General features: G+C 58.7%; 1 protein-coding gene across 1 annotated transcript; it reads right to left on the bottom strand.

The window, feature by feature from the left end:
- Nucleotides 1-2344: 2344 nt before the first annotated feature.
- Nucleotides 2345-21041, bottom strand: Colgalt1 (collagen beta(1-O)galactosyltransferase 1). Its single transcript, XM_076846257.2, has 12 exons — nt 20713-21041; nt 19525-19635; nt 18598-18715; nt 13110-13244; nt 11601-11805; nt 10517-10636; nt 6973-7049; nt 6796-6902; nt 6469-6601; nt 5240-5367; nt 4066-4272; nt 2345-3942 (listed from the first exon to the last, which is right to left on the bottom strand). The coding sequence occupies exons 1-12, from the start codon at nt 20991-20993 to the stop codon at nt 3675-3677; spliced, it is 1890 nt and encodes a 629-aa protein (XP_076702372.2). The 5' UTR covers nt 20994-21041; the 3' UTR covers nt 2345-3674.
- Between the last annotated feature and the right edge of the window lie 1323 nt (nt 21042-22364).

Genomic DNA, 22364 nt, shown 5'->3' on the forward strand with positions numbered 1-22364 from the left:
AAAAATAAATATTAAAAAAGTCTCTCTCTCAAAAAAAAAAAAAAAAAAGAAATAAATAGATATTATCAAAAAAATCTTTTTTAGTCGTAGATGGACACAATAACTTTATTTTATTTGTTTTTATTTTTAAGTGGTGCCAGTGCCTCACGCCTGCTAGGCAAGCTCTCTCCCCTGAGCCACAACCCGGCCCCTGCGCCTGTTCTTACAGGACAAGAGCAGAGCTGAGTTACTGTGAATTTCCTGTATTAAACCCATCTGCTAAATGACCCCAAGTGGGATCTGTTTCCCACCTTGACCGGGGGCTGATGATATTTTGATACTTATTATGACACATCCACAGGGCCAGATGCGACTGCGGCCACACTAAGGGACAAAGTAGTAGGAGGCCGAGGAATGTCCCTCAGAGGTACCTGCATTTATGGCCTGGTACTTGTGCATGTTACTTTAAATGGCAAAAGACACTGCAGATGTGATTAAGGATTTTCGGACGATGGCAAGGTTCGGGTGGATTCCCCAGAGGGCAAGGGGGTGCCTGGACTCCCAGCTGCTCGGGGAGGCGGAGACAGTGGCGTGAGCCTGGGAGTTTGAGGCCAGCCTGGTAGCCCAGTGGGACCTATATTTTAAAAGTCCTGGATTAGGACACGAGATCAGGTGAAGAAATAGAAATGGAGGCGAGAGTTTGGAGGAATGAGAGGAAGGGGGTCACAAGGCCAGGAAGGATAATGACTCCAGAAGCTGGAAGAGACCTGGAGAGGGACTGTGCCGGGTTCTCCCGAAAGAAGCACCCTGCTGAGCTGAGACAGCCCAGCCAGATGGATTCTGGACTTCTGGCTGGGGAGGAGGCCATCGGCAGCTGGGCGTGGTGGCGCCGGCCTGCAATGCCAGCCACAGTGGATGCTGAGAGACAAAGATCAAAGTTTGAGGCCCACCTGGGCAACTTAGTGAGACCCTGCCTCAAAATGAAAAATCAAAAGGGCTGGGGGTGCCAGGCACGGTGGCACACACCTGTCATCCGAACGGCTCAGGAGGCTGAGGCAGGAGCATCCCAAGATCCAAGCCAGTCTCAGCAATGGCGAGTCGCTAAGCAACTCAGCGAGACCCTGTGTCTCAATACAATATTAACAGGGGCTGGGGATGTGGCTCAGTGGTTAAGCGCCCCTGGGTTCAATCCCTGGTACCCAAACAAAGAACAGAGAAAAAGATGTGGCCCAGGCTAGAGGTGTGGCTCGGGGTAGAGCACGTCCCTTCCTAGCAAGGACAAAGCGCTGGGTTCCAGCCCCAGTATTACAAAACTAACTATGATAAAAGAAGAAAGTTGTTTTTAAAAAGTTTGTCATTTGTATGACAAAGATAACCCCCCCCCAAAAAGAAAGAAATCCTGCAGATGGCTGCGGTTTAGGTAGTAGGATTTTTCTCTTTGCCAAGCTGAGGCTGGAATCCAGGACTTTGCACATCTTGAGCAAGTGCTCTGCCACCGAGCCACATTCCCAGCCCCTGATTCATTTTTAAAATTGCGTGCACTTGTGGGATCTGCGACCCAGCCACCGGTAGTAGTACGGGGGCGGGGCCCTGCGCATGCGCTGCACTAGACCTTCTCGTCCTCACCCCCCCACCCCCCCACCCCCGCAGGCGTCACTCCGCGCGGTGCAGACACGGTCAGGTGTTCTGTCAGGCAGCGGGGATTTGGTGTGGGGATGTGTGTGGGTCCTGGAGCCAATCCTCAAGGACAGTGAGGGACAACGGAGTTCCCCTGTGCAAAGGGGAGTAACCGGAGCACGGTCACCACCTCAGCTGTGTCTGGAAGGAGGTTCGACCCTTCGTCCCTTTGCCGCGTCGGATGTTCTGGTTTTCCACGCGGACCACTCGCCATCTGCAACCCCCCCCCCCCACACACACACACACACGGCGGGCACACTCCACACACCCAGAGGGTTTGCTAATCCTGAGAGCTCGCCAGCATTCGTTCCAGAAAATCCAGACGCACCTGGGCGTGGAGGGCTGCCCGGGACCTCCGCGCGGCCTGGGTCCCCGCACCAGCTGCCAAGGGCGGCGCCTGCTCTCTGGCGCCCCCTGCCGGGCTCCTTCCCTCCCTCCCACGGGGTTCCTGGAGTCACCCCACAACTGGAATCCTCATCTTCAGGTCTGTTTTCTGGGGACACAAACCATGTCTGTGCCCCTCACTTGAAGTCAGTGGACAGTAGTGTGGCTGACCCCACAGCTAGAGGAGGCCCCGTCTGTCCCAGAGCCCAGACTACTTGGGAGAGCCTCAGGGGGCGGGCTGGGACAAGGACACTGGGCATGGAGCGTGGGAGGCGTCTGGGCGGCAAGAAGACCAAGACTTCGGTGGAAACCAACCAGGACCATTTAATACAAAAATAAGCAAATTACCCGTGAGCAGGGCTGCCCCGGGGGAAGAGGCGAGGCTCAGGCCCTGAGGGTGGATTTGGAGGGAAGGCACAGCAACCCCGCAGCCCTGCTAGGAACACAGCCCAGGCCAAGGGCAGCACCCTATGGGCTGCACCCACCAGGCCCCGAACACACGCTCCTCCCACGGAGGCGTGGAGACAGGCAGCTGAGGGAGCAGGCAGAGCGAGACTCCACCCCCAGGCGCCTAGCAGGCGCCTATCGACAGACAGGAGGGCTGGGCAGGAGGGAGGCCCAGCCCCCATCTGCCTCCTGAGCCCCCTCCAGGGGGGCTCAAAAGTAGCCATGTGGCCACTGGGACCCAGAGGTTACAGCTGGTGGGGGAAGAGCTACCTCCCTCCTGGGCCGTGGGGGAACCAAGCATGATTCGATCCAGCTGAGAGTCCACGAGGCCTGGCACACAGTAGGTGCTCAATAAATGCTTGCTGCATAAGGAAATGAAGGACAGCTACACAGTGAGATCCCAGCCCTGATGCAACCCCAGGAGGAAATGAAGGGACCTATCTCACACACCTCTGTGTCCTAGGACTGCTGTGTGGCCTGGCACACAGTGGATGGTGACAAATGCTGACTGAACAGCTGTCACACTGTGTGGTGTCATTAGTGCTTTGTGCACAGCAGGTGCCCAAGGTGAAGGGAAGAAACCAATTAGAGAAGCACCACGTTTACTTGCACCATGCTGAAGTCCCAACACAGTGGGTGCTCAATAAATGCCCTGAATCAGGAACTTACCTTCGTGTCTCAAATACCAGGCATGTGGTAGATGCTTGGCATGTGTCTGAATAAATGAACGTCTTATTTATCTCAGTATTCCCAGAGCCCAGAATGGTGCCCACCACACAGTAGGCACTCAATAAATACTTTGAATGAATTTCAAAGGTGAATACATATCACTAATACCTGATTCTTAATCTGATCAATAAATGCTTGATGATGGATTCAATCTCTGATCAGAGGAATCATTATGCCTCCTGCATGGCCATAACACAGAAACCTGGTACACAGCAGGTGCTTGATAAGTGTTGGGCACATGAATAGATGACCCAGTCTGGTTCCCATCCAATTCCCCTGTGCCCAGCCCTGTTCCTGGCATACAGTAGGCACTCCATTAATGCTGCCTATGGCAAGGACTGCTGAGCAAGAGCTGGCTGGATGCCACCCCGTGGTCAGCTCTGTGTCCACGGGGCCCCAGGTGACCCCGCTGTGCCCTGCAGCTCAGAGAGGGCGGCGCTGCCTGGCTGCCGCAGCCCTCACAGCTCGTCCCGCGCGGTGCTGTCCAGCGGGGACTGAAGCACGTCCGAGTTCTTGGCCTCGCGGCTCAGCGCCTGCTGCTCCCGCATCTTCTGGGACTTGGCTCGGTCCCAGTCGGTCTTGACGTGCTCGTTGTTCCACACGACTGAGGTCTCCGTGTCGCTCACGTAGCCGTCGTCCCCCGTGTAGTGAGTGGGGTAGACGAGCAGCGGCTCCACGGAGAAGGCGTGCAGGTCGCGGGGCGAGAAGTGGGCTTTGTACTCGGACCTGGGGAGGAGGCGACGGGGTGGCCCGGGGAAGGAACGGAGAGCTGGGGGCGCGGGCAGAGGAGACCCTCCTGGAGTCCCACCCCCTGACCCCCTCTGCCACGCGCCTCCGCCAGCCACTCACACTGGGTGCTTGTCAAACATGACGGGCAGGAACTCGTCCACCGGCAGCATCTTGGCCAGCGGCCTGGCGGCCAGCAGCTTGCGGGCCCCTTGCAGGGAGATGACGTAGGCCAGTGTCCAGTAGGAGTAGTCGGCCTCCACCAGGTTCCTCACGCGGGGCACGGCCTTCTCGGGGTGCTCCACCTGCATCCGCTTCCGGCCCACGTAGCTGGGGGCAGAAGCAGCGCTCCGTCACTCTCACCCTCCAGAGGACGCCAACCCAGAAAGCCAGGGACCTAGTGGCCCCCCAGGCTCTGAGACAGCACAGGCTCAGCACGTCTGGGGAGCACTGACAAGGCCTTGTCACTGGGCGCGGTGAGGCGGGACCACAGGGTTTAGGGGTGGGGGCACAGGAGGGGAGTGGGTCTTTCCTAAGGGTGCTAGGGAGCTATGGGAGGGTTTGGAGCAGGGAAGAGCAGATCACTGAATGCTCTGAGGGTGAAGCTGGTTTCAGAGCTGGGGTGGGAGCAGCCAGGAGGGAAGGGTGCAGTCACGCACTACTCGACCGACCACAGGGCCAGGCCTGGGCGGTACCCTGCACGGAGGGGAGGAGGGAGGGGAAGAAGGAGGACACCCTGGCCCACCTGTGACATTCCGAAGTACCACCCAAGAGCTGGCCACCTCCACCCACATTCTTAAACTGCACTCTTGGATCTTGACACACCCCAAACCCCGACCACGCCCAGCAGGCCTGGCAGGCTCCCGGGCCACACCCCCGTCCTCAGCCGGACCACACACTCCCAGTCAAACCCCAGCCACCCTGTGGGTCCAGTGTAGTGTGCGAACCCTGACCACGCCTGCAGGCTTCGGGCCAGGCCTAGACTCTGGGTCACCCTCCCAAGGTCCTACCTGAGACCACACCTGACATGTTCTCAGGCCCATGGACTACCTAAGCCCTTTGATCGGGCTGCCAAGAGCTGGCTGTCCCAGGTCACAAGTCATACCCCCAACCTCACCCACTGACCTACAGGCTCTAGGATTCCCGCAGTGCTCCGGCCACGCCCCCAGACTTGCCCCACCCACCGACTCACAGGCCACGCCCCTGGCTGTAGCTCCACCCTGCTCCCAAGCCCCAGGGCACACCTCTGTCCCTCCCCACGCCCAAGCCCAGCTGTCGGCCCCAGGCCCCCACTCACATGAGGTCCCAGTCCAGGGCCTCCCGCTCCACGTCCCGCATGAGATTCATCAGGCGCCTCTTGAAGAAGATCTCAAAACGCAGGTCATCCTCAAATACCAGCGATTTCTGCAGCCCTCGGTCCACGACCTGTGGGAAGGTGCCCCAGGTGACCAGGAGACCAAAGCCCAGCCTGTGCCTGAAACTAGCAGCTCTGCTTGAAGGCTCTGGGGACCCAGAGAGAAGCAAGCGCACCGGTCCCTCCAGGGTTCAGATCGCCCTGGCTGCGACCTCTCGGTGCCTCCCTCCCACCGGGGCCTTTCCCTGTGCTGTGCCCTCCACACTGAGCCTCCTCCCTGGCAGCCAACAGCGGGCTCCTTGTCACCCTTCAGGCCTCAGCTCAGAAGTCACCCCGACCACCCAATGCCACCAGCTGAGGACAATCCGCAGCCCTGAGCCACTGAGTGCTCGTCTCATCTATCATGTTGCTGCTGCTGCTTTGCTGCTTGTCACCGCTGTCCCCACCTCCCCAGGCTCTCCCCTTGTCACCGCTGTCCCAGCCTCCCCAGGTCTCCTCTGGGTGGGGGCAGGCTCACTCCTGGTGGCTGCCACGTCTCCAGTATAGGCTACGTACACAGTAGGCGCTTAGCAATTACTTGAATGATTGACCTTGAGAATCTTCACGACTGTCCCCTGAGACCATGGCCATCTGGAGAAGCCAGGAACCACCTTTCTTGCTCAGAACCTCCACCCGCTAAGGCAGCAATGGACTTGAACCCAGGTCCCCTGGCTCCAGGGCCACCTGGAACGGCAAGCTATGCCCTGCACCATCCATGATGAATTGCAGGAAAGCAGGGGGACACACATTGGGTACCTGTCACCTCACACCCCACAGCTGACACACCATCTGGTCCCCAATCTGAATCCCAGCCTGACATCTGCCCCGCCACAGCCTCCTGTACCCTGGTGAGCGGCTGTGCTGGCTGATGTCACTGTGGCCACACTCCATTAGTATGTGCTGGGCACAGCAACAGGCTGTGGGAGGGGCCCACCTGCTGCAGGGCCAGGCTGGATCCCCTCCCCCGCCTGTTTCCACGCACAACAGGACAGCAGCTGTCCCCTCAGAGGCTCAGGGCACACTGACGCTGCTAAGGCAAAGGGGCCAAAGAACAGCCCAGGGTCCCGCTGCTGCTGGCCCTGCCTGTGACCCTCAGGAGACCAGGTGCGGTGGCCTCAGGGCCCGCCACCCACCTCCTTCCAGATGTTGTAGTGGCTGAGGAAGCAGCCGAGCTCGCCCTTGGTGAGGGGCCGCCCGTGGTAGGGGTCCCGGTAGCCGGGCAGCATCTGGATGCCCAGCGCCTCCACCTGGCTGCTGTTCATGGCCCTGGACACACAGAGCAGGAGGTCGGCGGGGGCACTGGTAGGAACACCGCCCATGCCAGGCCGCCATCGCCCACCGTTGGTGGGACTCGCCCCGCCCCCTGCATGGTCCTCGCCCCCGCCCCCCCAGGCCAGCGACTCATCCCCGCGCCCCGCCTCCAGTGTGGTCTACACTCGCATATCCCAGGACAGACTCACTTGCCGTCCACGGCCTCCACCAGTCGGGCCTCAATCTCCTGTTCGTGCAGCGCCCGCAGCATGCGCTCCCGCCGGTCCTGCCGCCGCTTCAAGTTGATCATGAAGACCTGCGGCCAGAGCCTCGGTGGGACCCCCATCAGGCTGGCCTCGCCCCTCCCCAGGGAGAACCCAGCCCACCTCGTCAAAGCCCATCTTGTCGGGGGTCCTGGTAGGAGCCGAAATGAACCGGGAGTGCTCCACGGGGGGATGCTTCACTGCGGGGCAGAGAAACCAAGGGTCGCTGGGGTCCTGGGGCCCCTGGCACCCTGCCCACGCCCCCCCATCTCCTCCCAGGCTCCGCCCCTTCCCCAGAAACCACCTCACTCTAGCTGCTGGCGCTGCCCCACCCCAACACACATCCTGAGGGAAGGACAGCTCCCGGGGAAGGACAGGGGGCTCTCTGCTTGCACTGGGTTCCCACCACCCAACACAGGGCCAGGCCCACGGAAGGCGCTCAGTCGTCACTCAGAGCAGGAAAGACATGTGTGACCTTGACCAGTCTGGGCCTTGTTTATAAAGTGGGATAATAAATGAAGAGATGCCGTTGGACCACACAGGTCCTGACAGGTTGAACTGTGTCCCCAAAGCGTATGCTGGCCGTCAACCATCAGGACCCTGGACGAGACCTCTTTGGAAACGGTGTGTTACAGAGGCCAAGGGCCAAAATGAGGAGGGTGGGCCTGCGGGCAGGGGCTGGGGGTCCTCGCCCCTGCGGTCGCTTCTAGGGAAACGGAGCCCCAGGCATGGCGGGAGGCACAGTGACCCCCGCTGAAACCCCGACCGTGGCGCACCGTGAGGCCCTGGAACTGGCCAAGCCCTGGCCTCTGCCCCGCCGTGACCTCCAAGCCCCGGGGCTGTGCTGATCCACAGCAGTGCCCAGGCTTGCCCGGGGTCACACCACACAGTGACGCTGTGACTCAGGTGGGGGTCTTGGGCCACATGGCGTCAACTCCACTTCTGGGGACAGCTCAGCCACGGGGAGGGGGGCAGCCATGTCTAAGGACTCAGCCCAGTGCAAACGCTGGAAAGCGAGCGGAGGCGTCCGTGCATCCTGCCCCACAGCCTTGCGGGGAAGTGGTGCTGTCCACGGCCACCAGGAGGGGACACCCGGGAGCTCTGCAGGGAGCTTTCCAGATTCGCCCCCGCCCCCCGCCTCCTCCCCTCCCTGAGCTGCCCTATGAGTGTTAGAAACTGAGTAGAACAGTTCCCAGTGGGTTCCGGTCAAACCTGAGGGTGCTCTCGGGGACCCTGCGCTTGCCACCATGTGAGGAGGGCGCGTGGTCTCAGGGGCTGCACTCTAACATTGCTGATGAAAACCTGGAGCTTTCTCACACACATGCAACAGCAAGTTCTCGGACCCCCTGGGAGAACCAGGAGAAAACTGGCTGAGGATGTGGTGGTTGTTGGGCCAGTGGGACATGTGACTTGGCCAAGAGCAGGTATATGAGTGGCTAAATGGCTGTGTGGAATACTATACAGAAAGGCAAAGTGAGCAGGCCACTGCTGCATACAGACCCATGAATCAAAGGGAAGACGCCGAGCTCTGTGATTCCACTCATCTAATGCACCATACTGAGGCTGGGGATGCGGCTCAGGGTAGAGCACCGGCCCAGCACACCAGAGGCAAGTTCCACCCCAGCTCCACAAAAGAAAGGAGGGAGGGGAAAAGGGCGAGGGAGAAGATTTGGGAGCAATACCACGTGCATAACACAGTGCAGGTACCTGCATATGGACAGAATTTTTTTTTTTTTTTTTGTACCAGGGATTGAACCCAGGGGCGGTTAATCACTGAGCCACATCCCCAGTCCTTTTTATTTTTATTTTTTTAGCTGTAGATAGACACAATGCCTTTATTTTGTTTATTTATTTTTATGTGCCTCACAAATGCTAGGTAAGTGCTCTACCAATGAACCACAACCCCAGTCCCCCAGTCCTTTTTATTATTTTTTAATAATATGGTCTCACTAAGTTGCTGAGGCTGGCTTTGAACTCGAAATCCTCCTGCCTCAGCCTCCTAAGTCTCTGGGATTACAGGCGCACACCATTATGCCCAGCCAGAAAATGTGATTTTTACTTGGAGCACAAGGAAGTATTTGCACAAATATCTAAAACTTCCAGGCCATCGTCCACCTGTTCTGCGTGGTTTGTTCTGGCTCCTGAGAATGAGCAAAGTAGCCACACACTGTCATGTTCTGAGGTTTTAACAGCAACATGAGTTGTTTTCCTACCGGAAATAATAGAAATAGCTGAAAACTTAAACTCGGAGCACTGTGGCCGCCCTGCAGGTGCTACCCAGGCCCACTCCCTTGACTGCAGCCAGGTCAGCACTGGACATCTGCGGGTGACAGAGCCTCAATCCTGGTCAATCCTGGGTGGACTGCCCCAGGGACAGCAATCTCAAAAGGACCCTAAAGTTTTCCCAAAAGCAGAGGGCAGGGTGACGGTCCACCTTTAGCCACCAGGGGGAGCCACAGACAGACTCTTCTAGAAACAGTGACGGCTGGGGCAACTGAGTCCTGGGCAGAGGCCCCTTCCAGACCCTCCACATCTGTGCCATGGGGCAGCCTCACAGGCCTCTGCCGAGACCTGCATGTCCAGCCCAGGACAAGGCCACACCACCCTAAGGCCGCTCAGCACCCTGTGTTCGTCCTGTTTCTGGCCCAGGAGGCACAGCCGCTAGCTTCGTATCTTATGGGCTTGTTTTTACACATGCAGTTGGTCTCCTGTATCCGTGGGTTCTGCATCCACGGATCCAACTGACCACTGATGTAAATTATTCTGGAAAAAAAAATGTCACCTGTACTAAATACATACCAACTGTTAATCCCTAAACAAGACAGAGCACCCACGTACAGACCACGTGCGCTGCATCAGGGGCTGTGAATCCTCTGGAGGTGGATGAGCATCATAGGCAGCGGGTGCAGAGGGTCTACGCAGAGGACCTTGCGCATGGGTGGGTCCTGGCAGTGGAGGAAGCCCCGAGCCCACAACTGTGACCAAATGCTTAGTTTCCTGTCCGGACGTCCGTAATCCCAGAAACTGGGAGGCTGAGGCAGGAGGATTGCAAGTTCAAAACCAGCCTCAGCAACTTAGCAAGGCCCAAAAAACTCAGTGAGGGCTAGGGTGTGGCTCAGTGGTTAAGCACCCCTGGATTCAATCCCTGGTACCCCCCCAAAAAGTTGTAGAGTTTTCTTTATCAGATACATTTATTAAGTAAAATGGGAGGAGTAAAACCCATTCCAGTTAAATAGAAGGTTGTGGGTTTGGCAGGAGCAGGGGGAAGAAATGGCCTGAGATGAGTGTTTCCTGACGCTGAAATATATTCCCAACGACCATCAGAAAGAAACTGCTGCCCTCTCTGCTCCCACACCCTCTATGGCTCCCCACTGCCTTCTCTACAGCCAGATGTCTGACGCCCCCTGCTGCCAGCCCTGCCCCTGCACCCTGGGATCACCTGCCCTCCAAGCTCTGTCCCCTCCAGCCTTGCTCTGGCTGTGATTCCCTTCCTAGTAAACTCCTATTCCCACTGCACTTACCAGCACCTCCTCCAGGAAGCCCACCCCTGCCTACCCTAAGGTCCCAGCTCACTGCAAACCTGCGGCGCTCATTTCATGTTCACGGCATGGATGCAAAGTGGCAGAGAAAGGGAGGTAACAGCCCTCCGGGGCAGGCGCAGACTCACCCATGACCTCCAGCTGCACGTGCAGGAAGCTCTCGGCCTCGTCCTGGAGGGTGCTGTGCGCGCGCAGCGGCACGGGCAGGAAGCCGTACACCTCCTTGTTGCACACGTACATCTGCACCTCTGCGGCCAGGAAGGACAAGTGAAGGCCAGGCAACCTCATGGAGGGACCACCGGGCAGCACTGGCCGCCTCTGACCAGCAGCGAGCTGCCCAGAGCGAGCCGCAAAACAGCCTACTTGGTCCCAGCCACCGGTGACAGCCCTGGGCACCCCACCCTCCGCCCCGGGGACCTGCGGCAGGACAGTCTGGTGCCTGCACAGACCTAAGGGATCAGGACCCCCTGAAATGCCACCGGGCAAAGCAACAGAAAACTTGGTGACACCCAGCGAGCATCTCAGCAGCTGGGGGACTCCACAGGGTGAAGCCCAAAGGCGCAAGACGTGGTCAAGACGCAGACCCGGCTCGCCCACGGTTGGGGGGGGGCGCACAGCAGGCGCAGGGACCCAGCACCTTCCTGTTGGTGGTTGGAAGATCTTTTTTTTTCTTTTCTTTATTCACTACAGCATCTGCATTAACGTCACTACCCCTTGTTTATAGACTAAACTTTCCCATAGGTTCCTATAAAAAGGGAAACAATTCATATGGTTTGGTCCTCTGCAGTTGGAGGCGCCCACTGAGGGTCCTGCCTGTGTTTCCCCACAGATAAAGGGAACCACATATGCTCAAATGTGGAGGATTGAGAAGATAGAAACGCATCGAGAGGGAAGCCGCATTCGGCAAACTGGTCTCCAAGAGCTGTGGCATCTACTCAGGAGGCTGAGGCAGAAGGACCCTATTTGAAGCCAGGTGGAAACTGAGATCCTGTCTCAGAAAAGGGCTGGGGAGGGAGTGAGGGAAATGAGGGCTGGAGACTGGGTCCCAGAGAGTTAGCCGAACACCTGGATACAGCCACACCTGAAGGCAGTCTAGTACCTTGCAGCTTCAGCTCCTTGAACATTCTGAGTGCTGTTCCGACTTGCTCAGCACCTAACCCCAAAGAACCAGGCAGGCACCCGGGATGACAGAGCCCTCCCTCTCTCACTCACCTGCCTGCTTGCAGGAGAAGGCGAAGACGATGATGTCGTCGAAGGACCAGGTGTAGTCGGGGTGCGGCGGGTAGAAGGCCAGGTTCCGGGAGGCGGCCTTCCGCAGGTCGATCAGGAAGGTCGAGTGCACCATGGGAACCGCGAAGCAGCCCCTGCGGTCGCGCTTGCGGATGGGGATGTAGGCGGGCGTGCGCTTGTAGTAGCCCTGCAGAAGGCGGAGGTCTGCACCCATGGCACCAGTCCTGTCCCCGCCCCAGAGTGGAGGCTGGAAGCCTTGACTGCAAGACTGGGAGCCGGCCTCCAGCTTCCACGGGATGTCCCCGAGGGCCATCAAGCCTGTGCCCACCTAGACCTTCACAGATGGCAACAGCAACAGACGATGTATATGGGAGCAGCAGGCGGCGCGGGCAGGAGGGGCCAAGGCCAGAGGAAGCCGCAGCAGCCGCTCTGACCCGCAGAAACCGAGGCCAGAGGGCAGCGGGCAGGAGGGGAACCTCTAGAGAAGTTCTCAACCTCTGGACACCCTCCAGCTGGCGCCCTCCCCTGGCCCTTCAGAGACCAGAATTGTGACAGTGCAACATTTGGATATTATTTTAAAAAATCAAGCCACTGAACGGTTCACTTTAAAACTGTAAATTTTTTGTTATATGAATTTTCTCTTCAGTTAAAAACAAAAAGAGGGCTGGGCTGGGCTCGGGGGCAGAGCGCTTGCCTTGGGGGCAGAGCGCTTGCCTTGGGGGCAGAGCGCTTGCCTTGGGGGCAGAGCGCTTGCCTTGCATGCAAGAGGCACTGGGTTCCGTCCTCGGCACCATGTACAAAAAAAGATACTGCATCCACCTACCACTAACAAAAAAGGTTAAAAAGGAAAAAAAAAAAAAAAAAAAGGACAGGAGCCGGAGGTGCGGCTGGGTGGCAGGGTGCAGACTACCATGCGGAGGCCCAGGGTTCCATCCTCAGCACCCCAGGGTGGTGGTGGTGGGGAGGAGACAGCACAGATTAGTGTCCTGGCTCCAGTCCCCCAGCCCCTTGCATGCCCCCAACCCACTGACCTTCCACTCCTGTGGCTTTGCTTAGTATCCTACACTCAAACCTGGGGGTGGGACTTGTGACTAGGCCTGACCAATCACAGTTTTGTATTTTCCTGCCTTTAATAACTGGCTCAGGCTGTCCCCTGGCTGGGCACTGCTAGGTTCTTTCCAGTGCAGTCTGAGAATTAAGCCACTCAATGAATGGGGGAGGGGGGAAAGGTTGTTTGAACATCTGGATCAAACTGCGCCTGAACCCCCATCCTGGCACCATCACTTCCTAGCTCTGGGCTTTAAGGCAAGTCTCCTGCTCCGTTTTTCGGTTTGCACCTCAGTAATGGTAGGGAACTAATTGAAGACACTCCCTCAGTAGGCTTTCTAAGGGTTAGCGTGAGGGCATTTGTACAAGGTTGTGTGAAGACAAGTTAGACTCCAGCTAGGACCCCCGCTTGTCACCTGGCCTCCATCCCCCGCCCCGTCCTACCTGGGAAGTCATTCCACACCAGAAGTTGGAGTACGCGGCCCGGGAATCCAGCATAGGAGCCACCACGGTCTTGTTCTCCGCGATGAGCAGGCTCAGGGTGTCGGGGTTGATGAGCAGGTTGTCTGCGTCCACAAACTGCAAAGCACCCACCGGCCGTCAGCGTGGGCCGCAACTCGGAACCACTGGGCAGAGGCCAGCGCCTTGGGTCCTGGCAAAGGCCCTGGCTCCTCACCTACCAGCTCAGCCCTTGAGAATAAGCCGCATGTGGCTGAGTGTTCCCCGAGTTCCCCTGCCTGGGGACCGGGGCGGGTCTGCTGTGCGGTATGGGGGAGGGGAGGGCTGTAGGAGGTAGGGCCTGGTGGAGGTGACTAGGTCACTGGGTTAGTGTCCCCCAGGGCCCAGGTAGTTCCCCAGGAGGAAGTCGGTACAGAGAGCTCCTGGCCACCCGACTCCCCGCACTGCCATGACGCTCGGGCCTCCTGGTGGCGCACTCAGCTCCCAACTATGAGCTACTTGACCCTTTCCTTGTCGTGACTCCAGCATCAGGTATTGTCACAGCAACACAGAACAGACTGTGACCCCCAAAGACTGTCACCAACACCTTCCACGAAGGCCACACAAGGATGTTGGGGACGGCAGTGTCATTCTTTACCCCACCAACTGTGCGCAACCGGAGCCCAGCAGCAGCGGGTCAGGTAGGGGACGGACCTTGACCTGGTCCCAGGCCGAAATGAGATGCCACCACTGAAGATCACAGACACGTGTGGCCAGATGCAAGTCAGGCTGCGCTGGCCTCCACCCGGTCACCTTGCATGAATCCGGTGGTGGCTTTGTTTTTTCCTGGCTTCTTTTTTTTTTTAATGTTCATGAAGAGCGTGAGCACCCAGACCCGCCATTAACGAAAGCAATCCTCTAGGGAAGGCACGGGTTTTTTTTTTTTGGTACCTCAGATTGAACCCAGGGACACTCGTCCCTGAGCCACACCCCCAGCCTTATTTTGCATTTTATTTAGAGACAGGGTCTCACTGAGATGCTTAGCACCTCGCTTTTGCTGAGGCTGGCTTTGAACTCGCGATCCTCCTGCCTCAGCCTCCCGAGTCGCTGGGATCACAGGTGTGGGCCACTGCACCTGGCAGAAGCGCAGTGCTTTAGAGCTGTCACACCATCCCGTTCCCTGGGCTGGAAGCAGGTCTCAGTGCCCCCCACGGTCTCCTCTGGTCTCCCAGGTGCCGGAGGCCCTGAGCCACACTGTGCTGTGTATGTACCTCCTGCTCCTGCCGAGGACCCAGCACGGTGACCTCGCTCCATCCGAGCTGCTCATGTTACCTTGGAATATTTTCTTTTCGGATGACGATTGACAAGCTAATCAAAAGAGTAGTGCAGGAGTCTCAATGCTAACAACTGGCTGATTGCTGGGGTCTGGCTGGTTCCCTTTCTGTCGCCTCCTGTTTCAACTCAGTGGCTGGAGTCCCCACGATGCCACTGGGCGACCTCAGAGCTCAGAAGGCTATTTCAATGCGCGACATATGGCTGCGAGTGCTCTTTTATCTAAACTTAAATTTGGGGAAAACTGTAGCTGTGCTGTCGACGTTGGAAAAAGTACCGCAGCCACGGTGAGGAGCTGGCATGCTCAGACCGACACCACCAGGTCTAGAGAGGCGAAGCTTGAATTCTTCCCCTTTGTTAGGGAACCCGCTGTGTAAGTATGTGTGGTCTTATCTACATGGGGTTGATTACAGGGGCTAACATTTTCTAAATAACAAAAAAGAAAGAAAAAAAGAAAAGAAAACCCCACAGGAAGCAAAGCCGTTGGGAATTCCCAGCTCCCCGGACATAAGGACACGCAGGTCGGGATGCGCCCCAGAACCACGGGCGGCAAATCCAAAATGCAAGATTTTTGAACCCGACATGGCACCACAGGGGGAAGTTCTGAACGGAGAACCTTGTCTCATGCACAAAGTTATTAAAAGCTGTGACACAAAAGGACCTCCAGGCTGTGGGGACAAGGCACACTGTGAAGCAAAGGAATCTAGACTTAGCTGTCAGCCCCACACTATGGGGTTCCACATAGGCAAATGCTCCAAAATCGGAAAACTCCAAAATCCAAGATCCTTCTGGAGCTGGCCTTTCAGGTAAGGGCCACCTGAGCTGCAGGGAGGGCTGGCTTCCCCTCCCCGCACAGTACTCTAGAACGCGGGGTCCACTGCCACACACAGGAAAACGGGGGTTCTCCTCCCTGACAATGAGGGGACCACTCCCGCTGGCAGCCCTCCCGCTGTCCCAGGCTGGAGCCTCGGTCACACCAACAGGCCCCACCCAGCCCCTGGGGACATCTGAAGCCATGACCTTTGTGTATATATCCAGTCCAAACAGCCGGAGGAGCCTGGCAGCGCCCCCCTCCAAAGTTCAACGGAGTTGCCCCTGGACCCAGGATCCGCGATCCGCATGGCTGTTCCTGGTAGCAGCCAGGAGAGCGGCTCAGGTGCACGCCGTATGCGCATGCTCAGAGTAGCACGGCTCATCAGCGCCAGAAGGTGGAAACCACCAAGTGCTGTCACCGGATGGACACCACGTGGTCCAGCCACACAGCGAATGTCACTCAGCTATAACCTCAAGAACAAGACATTAAGCATGGCGCGGTGGCGCAGACTGTAATCCCAGCCGCTCGGGAGGCTGAGGCAGGAGGATGGCGAGTTCAAAAACAGCGCCGCAATTTAGCGAGGCCCCAAGCAACTCAGTGAGACCCCGTCTCTAAATCAAATACAAAATGGGGCTGGGGATGCGGCTCAGTGGTTGAGGGCCCCTGGGTTCAGTCCCTGGTACAAAAAAAGAAAAAGAAAAGATGACACTGAATGACAGCCGCACAGAGGGCCAGGTGTGCTGCTCCCTGACAGGCAGTACCCGAGCAGGCTGAGCCACCCAGGAGGCAGGGGAGTGGCTGCAGGGACGGGGCTGGGGAGTGCCTGCCGGGGTTCCTTCTGGGGTGAGACCAATGTTCTGGAAGGAGATCCCCCGTGTAACATAAGGAGGCGCTATGGGCAGGAACGTTATGTAAATTGCACCTCAATTAAACAAACGCGGCTACTAAGTGGTCTCTCTGGAAGGCGATATTATGGTTTGGTATTTTTTTCCCCCTCTTATGCTTCTTAATTTTTTTTTCCTGCTAATAATATCCCTAACTTTTGAGGGGGAAAACAAGGAGTGGAAGCCCCTTTAATAATAACGTCTAAAACATCAGACAAACAGTTTCACTCCAACATGGTTCTCCAAAGTCCCCAACTAAAAAATGTGACTTTGTGTCAAAAGCTGCTTTGAGCGGCTGTCTGGAGTTCCCCCAGGGGGTGCTGAAGGGAAAGAGTAAAACTCCAATCCCGAACCACAAAAGCAAAGGCCAGCGGACCGGACAAGGCGGCTCTGTGCCGGAGGGGTCCAGGAGGAGCCAGAGCCACCTCTGTGCTGTCCCCTCCCTTCCTCTGCCTGCTCACATATGTATGAGGAGGAACCACACAGGGCTCACTTGGGGGCTGGGTCCATGCCCGCTCCTCCCAGGACAGCAATGTCCTCCAAAGTGCTCTGTCCTCCCCACAGGGCGCAGGCCAGGGACTGCTCCGGCCTCCACCCTGGGCCTCCTGGTGCCCACGGCAGCCACAGGGAGAATCCTAGAGCAGACACAGCCCTGCCCTGCTCACGCCCTCCGCGGCTCCCTGCACCCTCCAAGCTAACCCTCCTCTGGCTTGCGCAGGAGGGTGCCCACCCCAGTCACTCAGTAGCACTGCTGCACTCCTGTCACCGAATGTCCCAAGTGTGCTCCCTGCTCTTGCTGGGGACTCTGCCCCGGGCCTGCTCGGCGGGCTCCTGTTCTCCTCCGGGTCACACGGCCCCTGCTCATTCACTATGTCCCCTGGTTGTGGGTGAAGGGTGGCCCTCCAGACTCACTGGGGTCCTAACCCTGGCTCCTGTGAACGTCACCGGGGTCTCCTGCACCTACAGGAAGGCGTAAATTAAGATGAGGTCCCCCAGCAAGAGGGTGGCCTTAAGTCCACCGACAGGGTCCTCTCAAGAGAAAAGGAGGGGACCGGGAAGCCATGTGACCAGAGCACAGGCGCGCGCTGTCTCTGCTGCATCCCAGTAGCATCGAAAGGGGAAGAGGTGGGGCGGATGCTGCCCTGGCGCCTTGGGTGGGGTGCAGCCTGCGGCACCCCGACTTCCCACCTGCAGCCCCCACAATGTGGGAGCCACCTGCTGGGCTCGGGCCAGCCTGTGCCCACTGCAGACGCCGCAGGGGGACACCACGTCCCTCCAAGTGCTCTGCGTGGCATGCCCTGCCTGCGGCATCCCCTGGCTCTGTTTTGTGGTTTTCAGCGCCCGTCACTTTTCCTGGGGAATCAGGAAGGCAGGCTCAGCTGACCACTGTGTCCCCAGGGCCCAGCTGAGGCCAGCGCATGTGGACACTGGCCAAGGGACAAGCGCAGGTCGTCCCTGCGATGGCAGCAGCACGGAGCCCAGCCCCAGCCCCAGCACGTCGGGTGGCCTTACTGCTCTCCTGCTCTGCACACTCCCCTCTGTCCCAGGGAGGGGACAGGTACCGTTACACCCAGGCCAGGACAGAAGGCGCTCACAGAGGTCCGTGACCGTGGACACGCCTCCTGACACTACCGCGTTCCAGACTCAACCGCCCCAAGACGCAGCTGCCAGCCAGGGCGGGGGGAGAGGAATCAGGCCTCCCTGGGCAGCTCGGGCCCCCAGCCCCTGGCCTCGTCCCCTAGCCTCTGAGAAGTGGCCCAAAGAATGTCACCGGGGGTGTGCACAGAGCTTGGCTTTACTTGTGACGGGGTGACAAAAGTAGAGACAGCCCAAGGGTCCAGCCACACGGGACTGAAGCTCGCCCTTTTGGGGGCAGCGGGAAGTGGGGCTGAGCCCAGGGCGCCCGGCCACCGCGCACACACCGCCTCCCCACCTCCCGAGACAGCGTCTTGCCAAGCTGCCAGGCTGGCCTCACACTAGCCCTTGCACTGCCCGGCCCCGGAGCCACTGGCCGCATGGATCACGCTCTCCTGGGGACTGAGGCCGGCACCAAGGACCAGGAGGCCCAGGATCCCAAGGCCTGGGTCTTCTGATCTCCAACTGCATGAAACTGGAGGAAATGGTACCTCCTCCTGCAGCCTCAGTCTGCCCTTCTGCAAAGTGGGTTACACATGGCCCCTGCAGTGGTGGCGCACTCTGTCACCCCAGTGGCTCGGGAGGCCGAGGCAGGTGGATTGCAAGTTCAAAACCAGCCTCACCAACTGCGAGGCGCTAAACAACTCAGTGAGACCTTGTCCCTAAAGAAAACACAAAATACGGCTGGGATGGGGCTCAGTGGCCGAGTGCCCCTGGGTTCAATCCCCAGTATCCACCCTCTCAAAAAAAACGGCCCCGCATCCTGCTGCTCTGCCTGTCCCTGGCCGTCCAGCCTCCCTGGGCCCACAGCCATGGCTGAGCAACTCACCAAGATGTAATCAGCCCACATGTCCCGAGCCGATTTCAGGGCAGCCTGGCGCAACTTCATGATGTGCTCATAGCGAGAGTCGGACCAGTGTTTGGGTCCCTCCTCGTCTGGGTAGGACCTGCGAAGGGACAGCTGTGATGTGGGAAGCATGGGGCGCGGCCAGAGCCCAGAGAGGGCCTCGGCCACCCTGGGGATGATCAGAGGAGGCTTCCTGGAGGAGGAGGCCTGCGAGCTGAGCTGAAGGCTGGGCAGGAGTGCGAGGTGGAAAAACCTTGGGAGGTGTGTCCTTGCGGGCAGCAGGGCACACACAGGGGACCAGAGGGAGCGAAGCTGGAGGTAAAAGGTTAAGGAGAAAAGCTCAGAGTGGCTGCAGAGGGCCTCCCGTGCCAAGCAGGGCACCACTGAGGATGAAGGGGAGCCGCTGGGAAAGGGAGCGACACAGAGCAGAAAACGCATGCTCAGAGACACCCCTCAGATCACAGGAGCCGGGCATGGGAGGGGCGCCTGGAGCCCCCGAGCCCAGCAGTTTGGGGCTGGGACACTGTGAGATGACAGCCCATCTCTAAAGAAGTGGGAGATCCTGAAGCGATGGAAGGAACCTGGCGGCCACATGGCCCAGGGCTCCCAAAGAACCTCCACACAGGGCGGCTCCTGGGTTCACCCTGAGACAGGAACAATGCAGTGGGTGTCTCCAGGACAAAGGAGTAAAGAATTCCAGGTGAGGGAAGAGCTGGGACAAAGGCCTGGCAGGAGGATTAGGGCCTATCAGTGATGGGAGGAGTCAGGGCTCATGGATCCGGGATCAGGCTGGAAAGTCACAGGCTGAGGGCCTGAGTCCTGATCCAGGGCAATAGGGAGCCATGGAAGGTGTGTGAGCAGAGGGGCAGCCAATCAGACCTGGGGACTCGGGCAGGACCTGGCGCTCACCTGGGCTCCTCTGCCGGCCGCCACTCCACATAATGGTACAAACTCTTCACCGCCACCAGCCACTCCCGCAGCACAGCTGATGTGTTGTCTGCATTGTGGTCCGTGGCCACCCTGTGGGCACAAGGGGACAGTCAGCACAGTTGGGGGGAAGAAGACAGGACCCGTAATGCAAGGCTCCCAGGGCTCCTTTCCTGGCTTGGCCTCCCACCAGCCATGTGGCCCTGGACAGAACACTGCCTCTCCATGCCCCAGTTTCCTCATCTGTAAAAAGGGAGTGGGGACAGGCCGGGTCGCTGAGTGCATAAACAAGCTGGAAAACCACAGGAGTGACTGGGTTTCACTGCTGAGCTGGAGGGTCTCATGACCAGGTCCCCATCAGATGCACGCAACTTAAAAAAAATCCACATATCATAAAGTCACACAGCTGCCTTCCTTCTGTCCTGTGAGAGACACACCTCATAGTGGGCTGTGCTCACGCGTCATTCAACAAACAATTGTTAAGCACCACATGTATGCTTGGATGATCCAGACTGGGGAATCTGGGGCATTGGGGAGAGGGACGCTGAGGAGTCTAGTTTGGCCACGAAGCGGAGAGTTAACTGTCCCTAATACATTTGTTCACCATTAAGGGCACCAGTAATGACGACTCCAGGAAAGTCAGTGACCAGCTGTGGCTCCTGAGGCCAAGCCTGCGCCAGGCGCGACGGCCGCCGGCGGGGCGGCCCCAAAGGCAAGCGCAATGAGCGGCCTTAACTCGCCCCCTTTCCACGGAGGAAACCGAGGCAGGAGAGCAGAAGTCACCAGTCAGGTGACCTCACGGCGCCGGCCTTCCGCTTCCCCCCTGTCATCTGGTCCCCTGCTGGCCCACGAAATCAGGGGACGGGTCCGCTGAGCCCCAAGTCCCAGGGCCACCCTGGAACCAGGGGAAGTTCGAGACCCAACAGGGCAGCAAGAGCCGGGAAGCTTCTCGCTCAGATGTGGCCACGGCCAAGCCCAGGGGCGCCCAGGCCTTGTGGAGCTGTGGGTGCCCCCCCAGGGAGGTGGCGGCCGCCCAGCCGGGGCAGACGCGGGGCCTGGGATCCGCCCGAGCGTGGGTCCCGCGCGTCCTGCGGGCGTGGAGGGCGGCGCGGCCCGGAGTCGGGAGCGGCAGCGCGGACCTGTCCCCCGGGGGCTGCAGGGCGGGCTCACCACAGCGCCGTGCGCTCCCGCGGGTGCCGCAGCCGCTCGAGGGCGCCCAGGGTGGCGGGCAGCGCGTGGGCCGCGTTTCGCGCCACCAGCGCGATGAGCACCCGCGGCGCCTGCAGCGGCGACTCCGGGCTCCAGCGCTCCTCGGGAAAGTAGGCGGCGACACCTGGCGGGCCCCCCGGAGGCGGCGGCGCCAGCAGCAGCAGCAGCAGAAGCAGCAGCGGCGGCCGCAGGCCCGGGAGTGGCTGCCCGCGCCGCCGGCACGCGCGTGGGGCCGCCGCCATCGCGCCACGCGTCGCCTTTAAGCCGCTTTTCTGCCGGAGGACGCGGGCCGCGCCTTAAAGGGGTCATCGGTCATCCAGGCACCGCCTCCGACGCGCGACTTAAAGGGGAGGAGCACGCTTGGCGTCAAGTTAGCCGACTGGGCTTGTCTCCCAGGCTCCGCCTCTGAACAAACTTTAAGCCCCTAAGCGCCGCTGTCCCTCCGACAACTCGAGGCCACCCCTTCGTGACGTCACGGACCAGCCCCCAGAGCTCCGCCCCGCGTTGCCTCCTTAAAGGCACAGAGAGCCGCGTACGGAACCGGCCTGGCGTGGCACCCAGACGTTCTCTCACTCCGGGAGGTCAGCCTTAGGAGCCGTCTAACTTCCACGTGTTTAAGACCCGGGTTGCCAGCAGACGGGCCTGGCTAGATAGGACCCAAAAGATCTGAGTCTCAGTTTCCTTGGCTGCAACATGTGTTCTACCATCCTGGTTCCTGACCTCTCCTTAGGGGTGGTTGAGCTTCCTGGCACCCAGAAACCCGCCTTCAAGTCCAGCTCCAGCAGTGGACGCGCTGAGGCTGTCTGCCTTCTGTAAAATGAGGACAGAGAGAACCCGCAGGCCTGGCGCGAGCGGCCAGTCCTCCCGCAGGGTCATCATTTCCATGGAAATCTTTCCAGGAGATTGTTTTGCAATATATAATGTATTTTCTTTTTTTCTTTCTTTTGGTACCGGGGATTGAGCCCAGGGGCGCTTAACCACTGATCCACACCCCGAGCCCTTTTTCTGTATTTTACTTAGAGACAGCGTTTTACTGAGTTGCTTAGCGCCTTGCTGAGTGGCTGAGGCTGGTTTTAACTCGCGATCCTCCTGCCTCAGCCTCCTGAGCTGCTGGGGTTACACGTGTGCGCCAGGGCGCCTGGTTCTATAATGTTCTGCCTAATCGTGTTTGTGTCATTCTTTAAAATGAACTTTTAAGCCTGATGCTCAAACACAGGTTTATTTACGAAGATGGGGGCGAGACGGTTGGATATTGTCGAATTCAGAGCACGCGCGGAGTGCAGCCCCGTGGGCACAACAGGCAGTAGGACCTGAAATTTAGGGACCCAAGATGAAGTCGGGGCCTGAGGAAGAAAGTGGGCTTAACCTGAAATGCCCGGGCCAGGCCCGACGACCTGGGGCACATGACACTCACCCCTTCTGCATCCCAGTCTTCCCGTTTTCCGTTTCTGCCCACGTTTGGCTATTATGAAAGAATCCTGATTGGTGACATGATTGTGTGGGGTGGGAGAGGACTGGGAAAGGGAATGTTGCCCACCGCTCACTGCTGAATCTGGGTAGGGCCCACGGGGGTCTCTGATGCGAGGAGTGTGTTTGAAACTTTCCACAATAAA

This window comes from Callospermophilus lateralis, chromosome 1, assembly GCF_048772815.1.
Source record: "Callospermophilus lateralis isolate mCalLat2 chromosome 1, mCalLat2.hap1, whole genome shotgun sequence".
Classification (NCBI taxonomy): Eukaryota; Metazoa; Chordata; class Mammalia; order Rodentia; family Sciuridae; genus Callospermophilus; species Callospermophilus lateralis.

Coding starts and splice junctions, on each gene's coding strand:
- Colgalt1 (XM_076846257.2), bottom strand. CDS start 20,993: ATGGCGGCGGCCCCACGCGCGTGCCGGCGGCGCGGGCAGCCACTCCCG. Junction 13,245..18,597: donor TGTGGGCTGATTACATCTTG/GTGAGTTGCTCA, acceptor GGTGCTTTGCAG/TTTGTGGACGCAGACAACCT. Junction 7,050..10,516: donor CGTGCAGCTGGAGGTCATGG/GTGAGTCTGCGC, acceptor TCTGCCCCGCAG/TGAAGCATCCCCCCGTGGAG.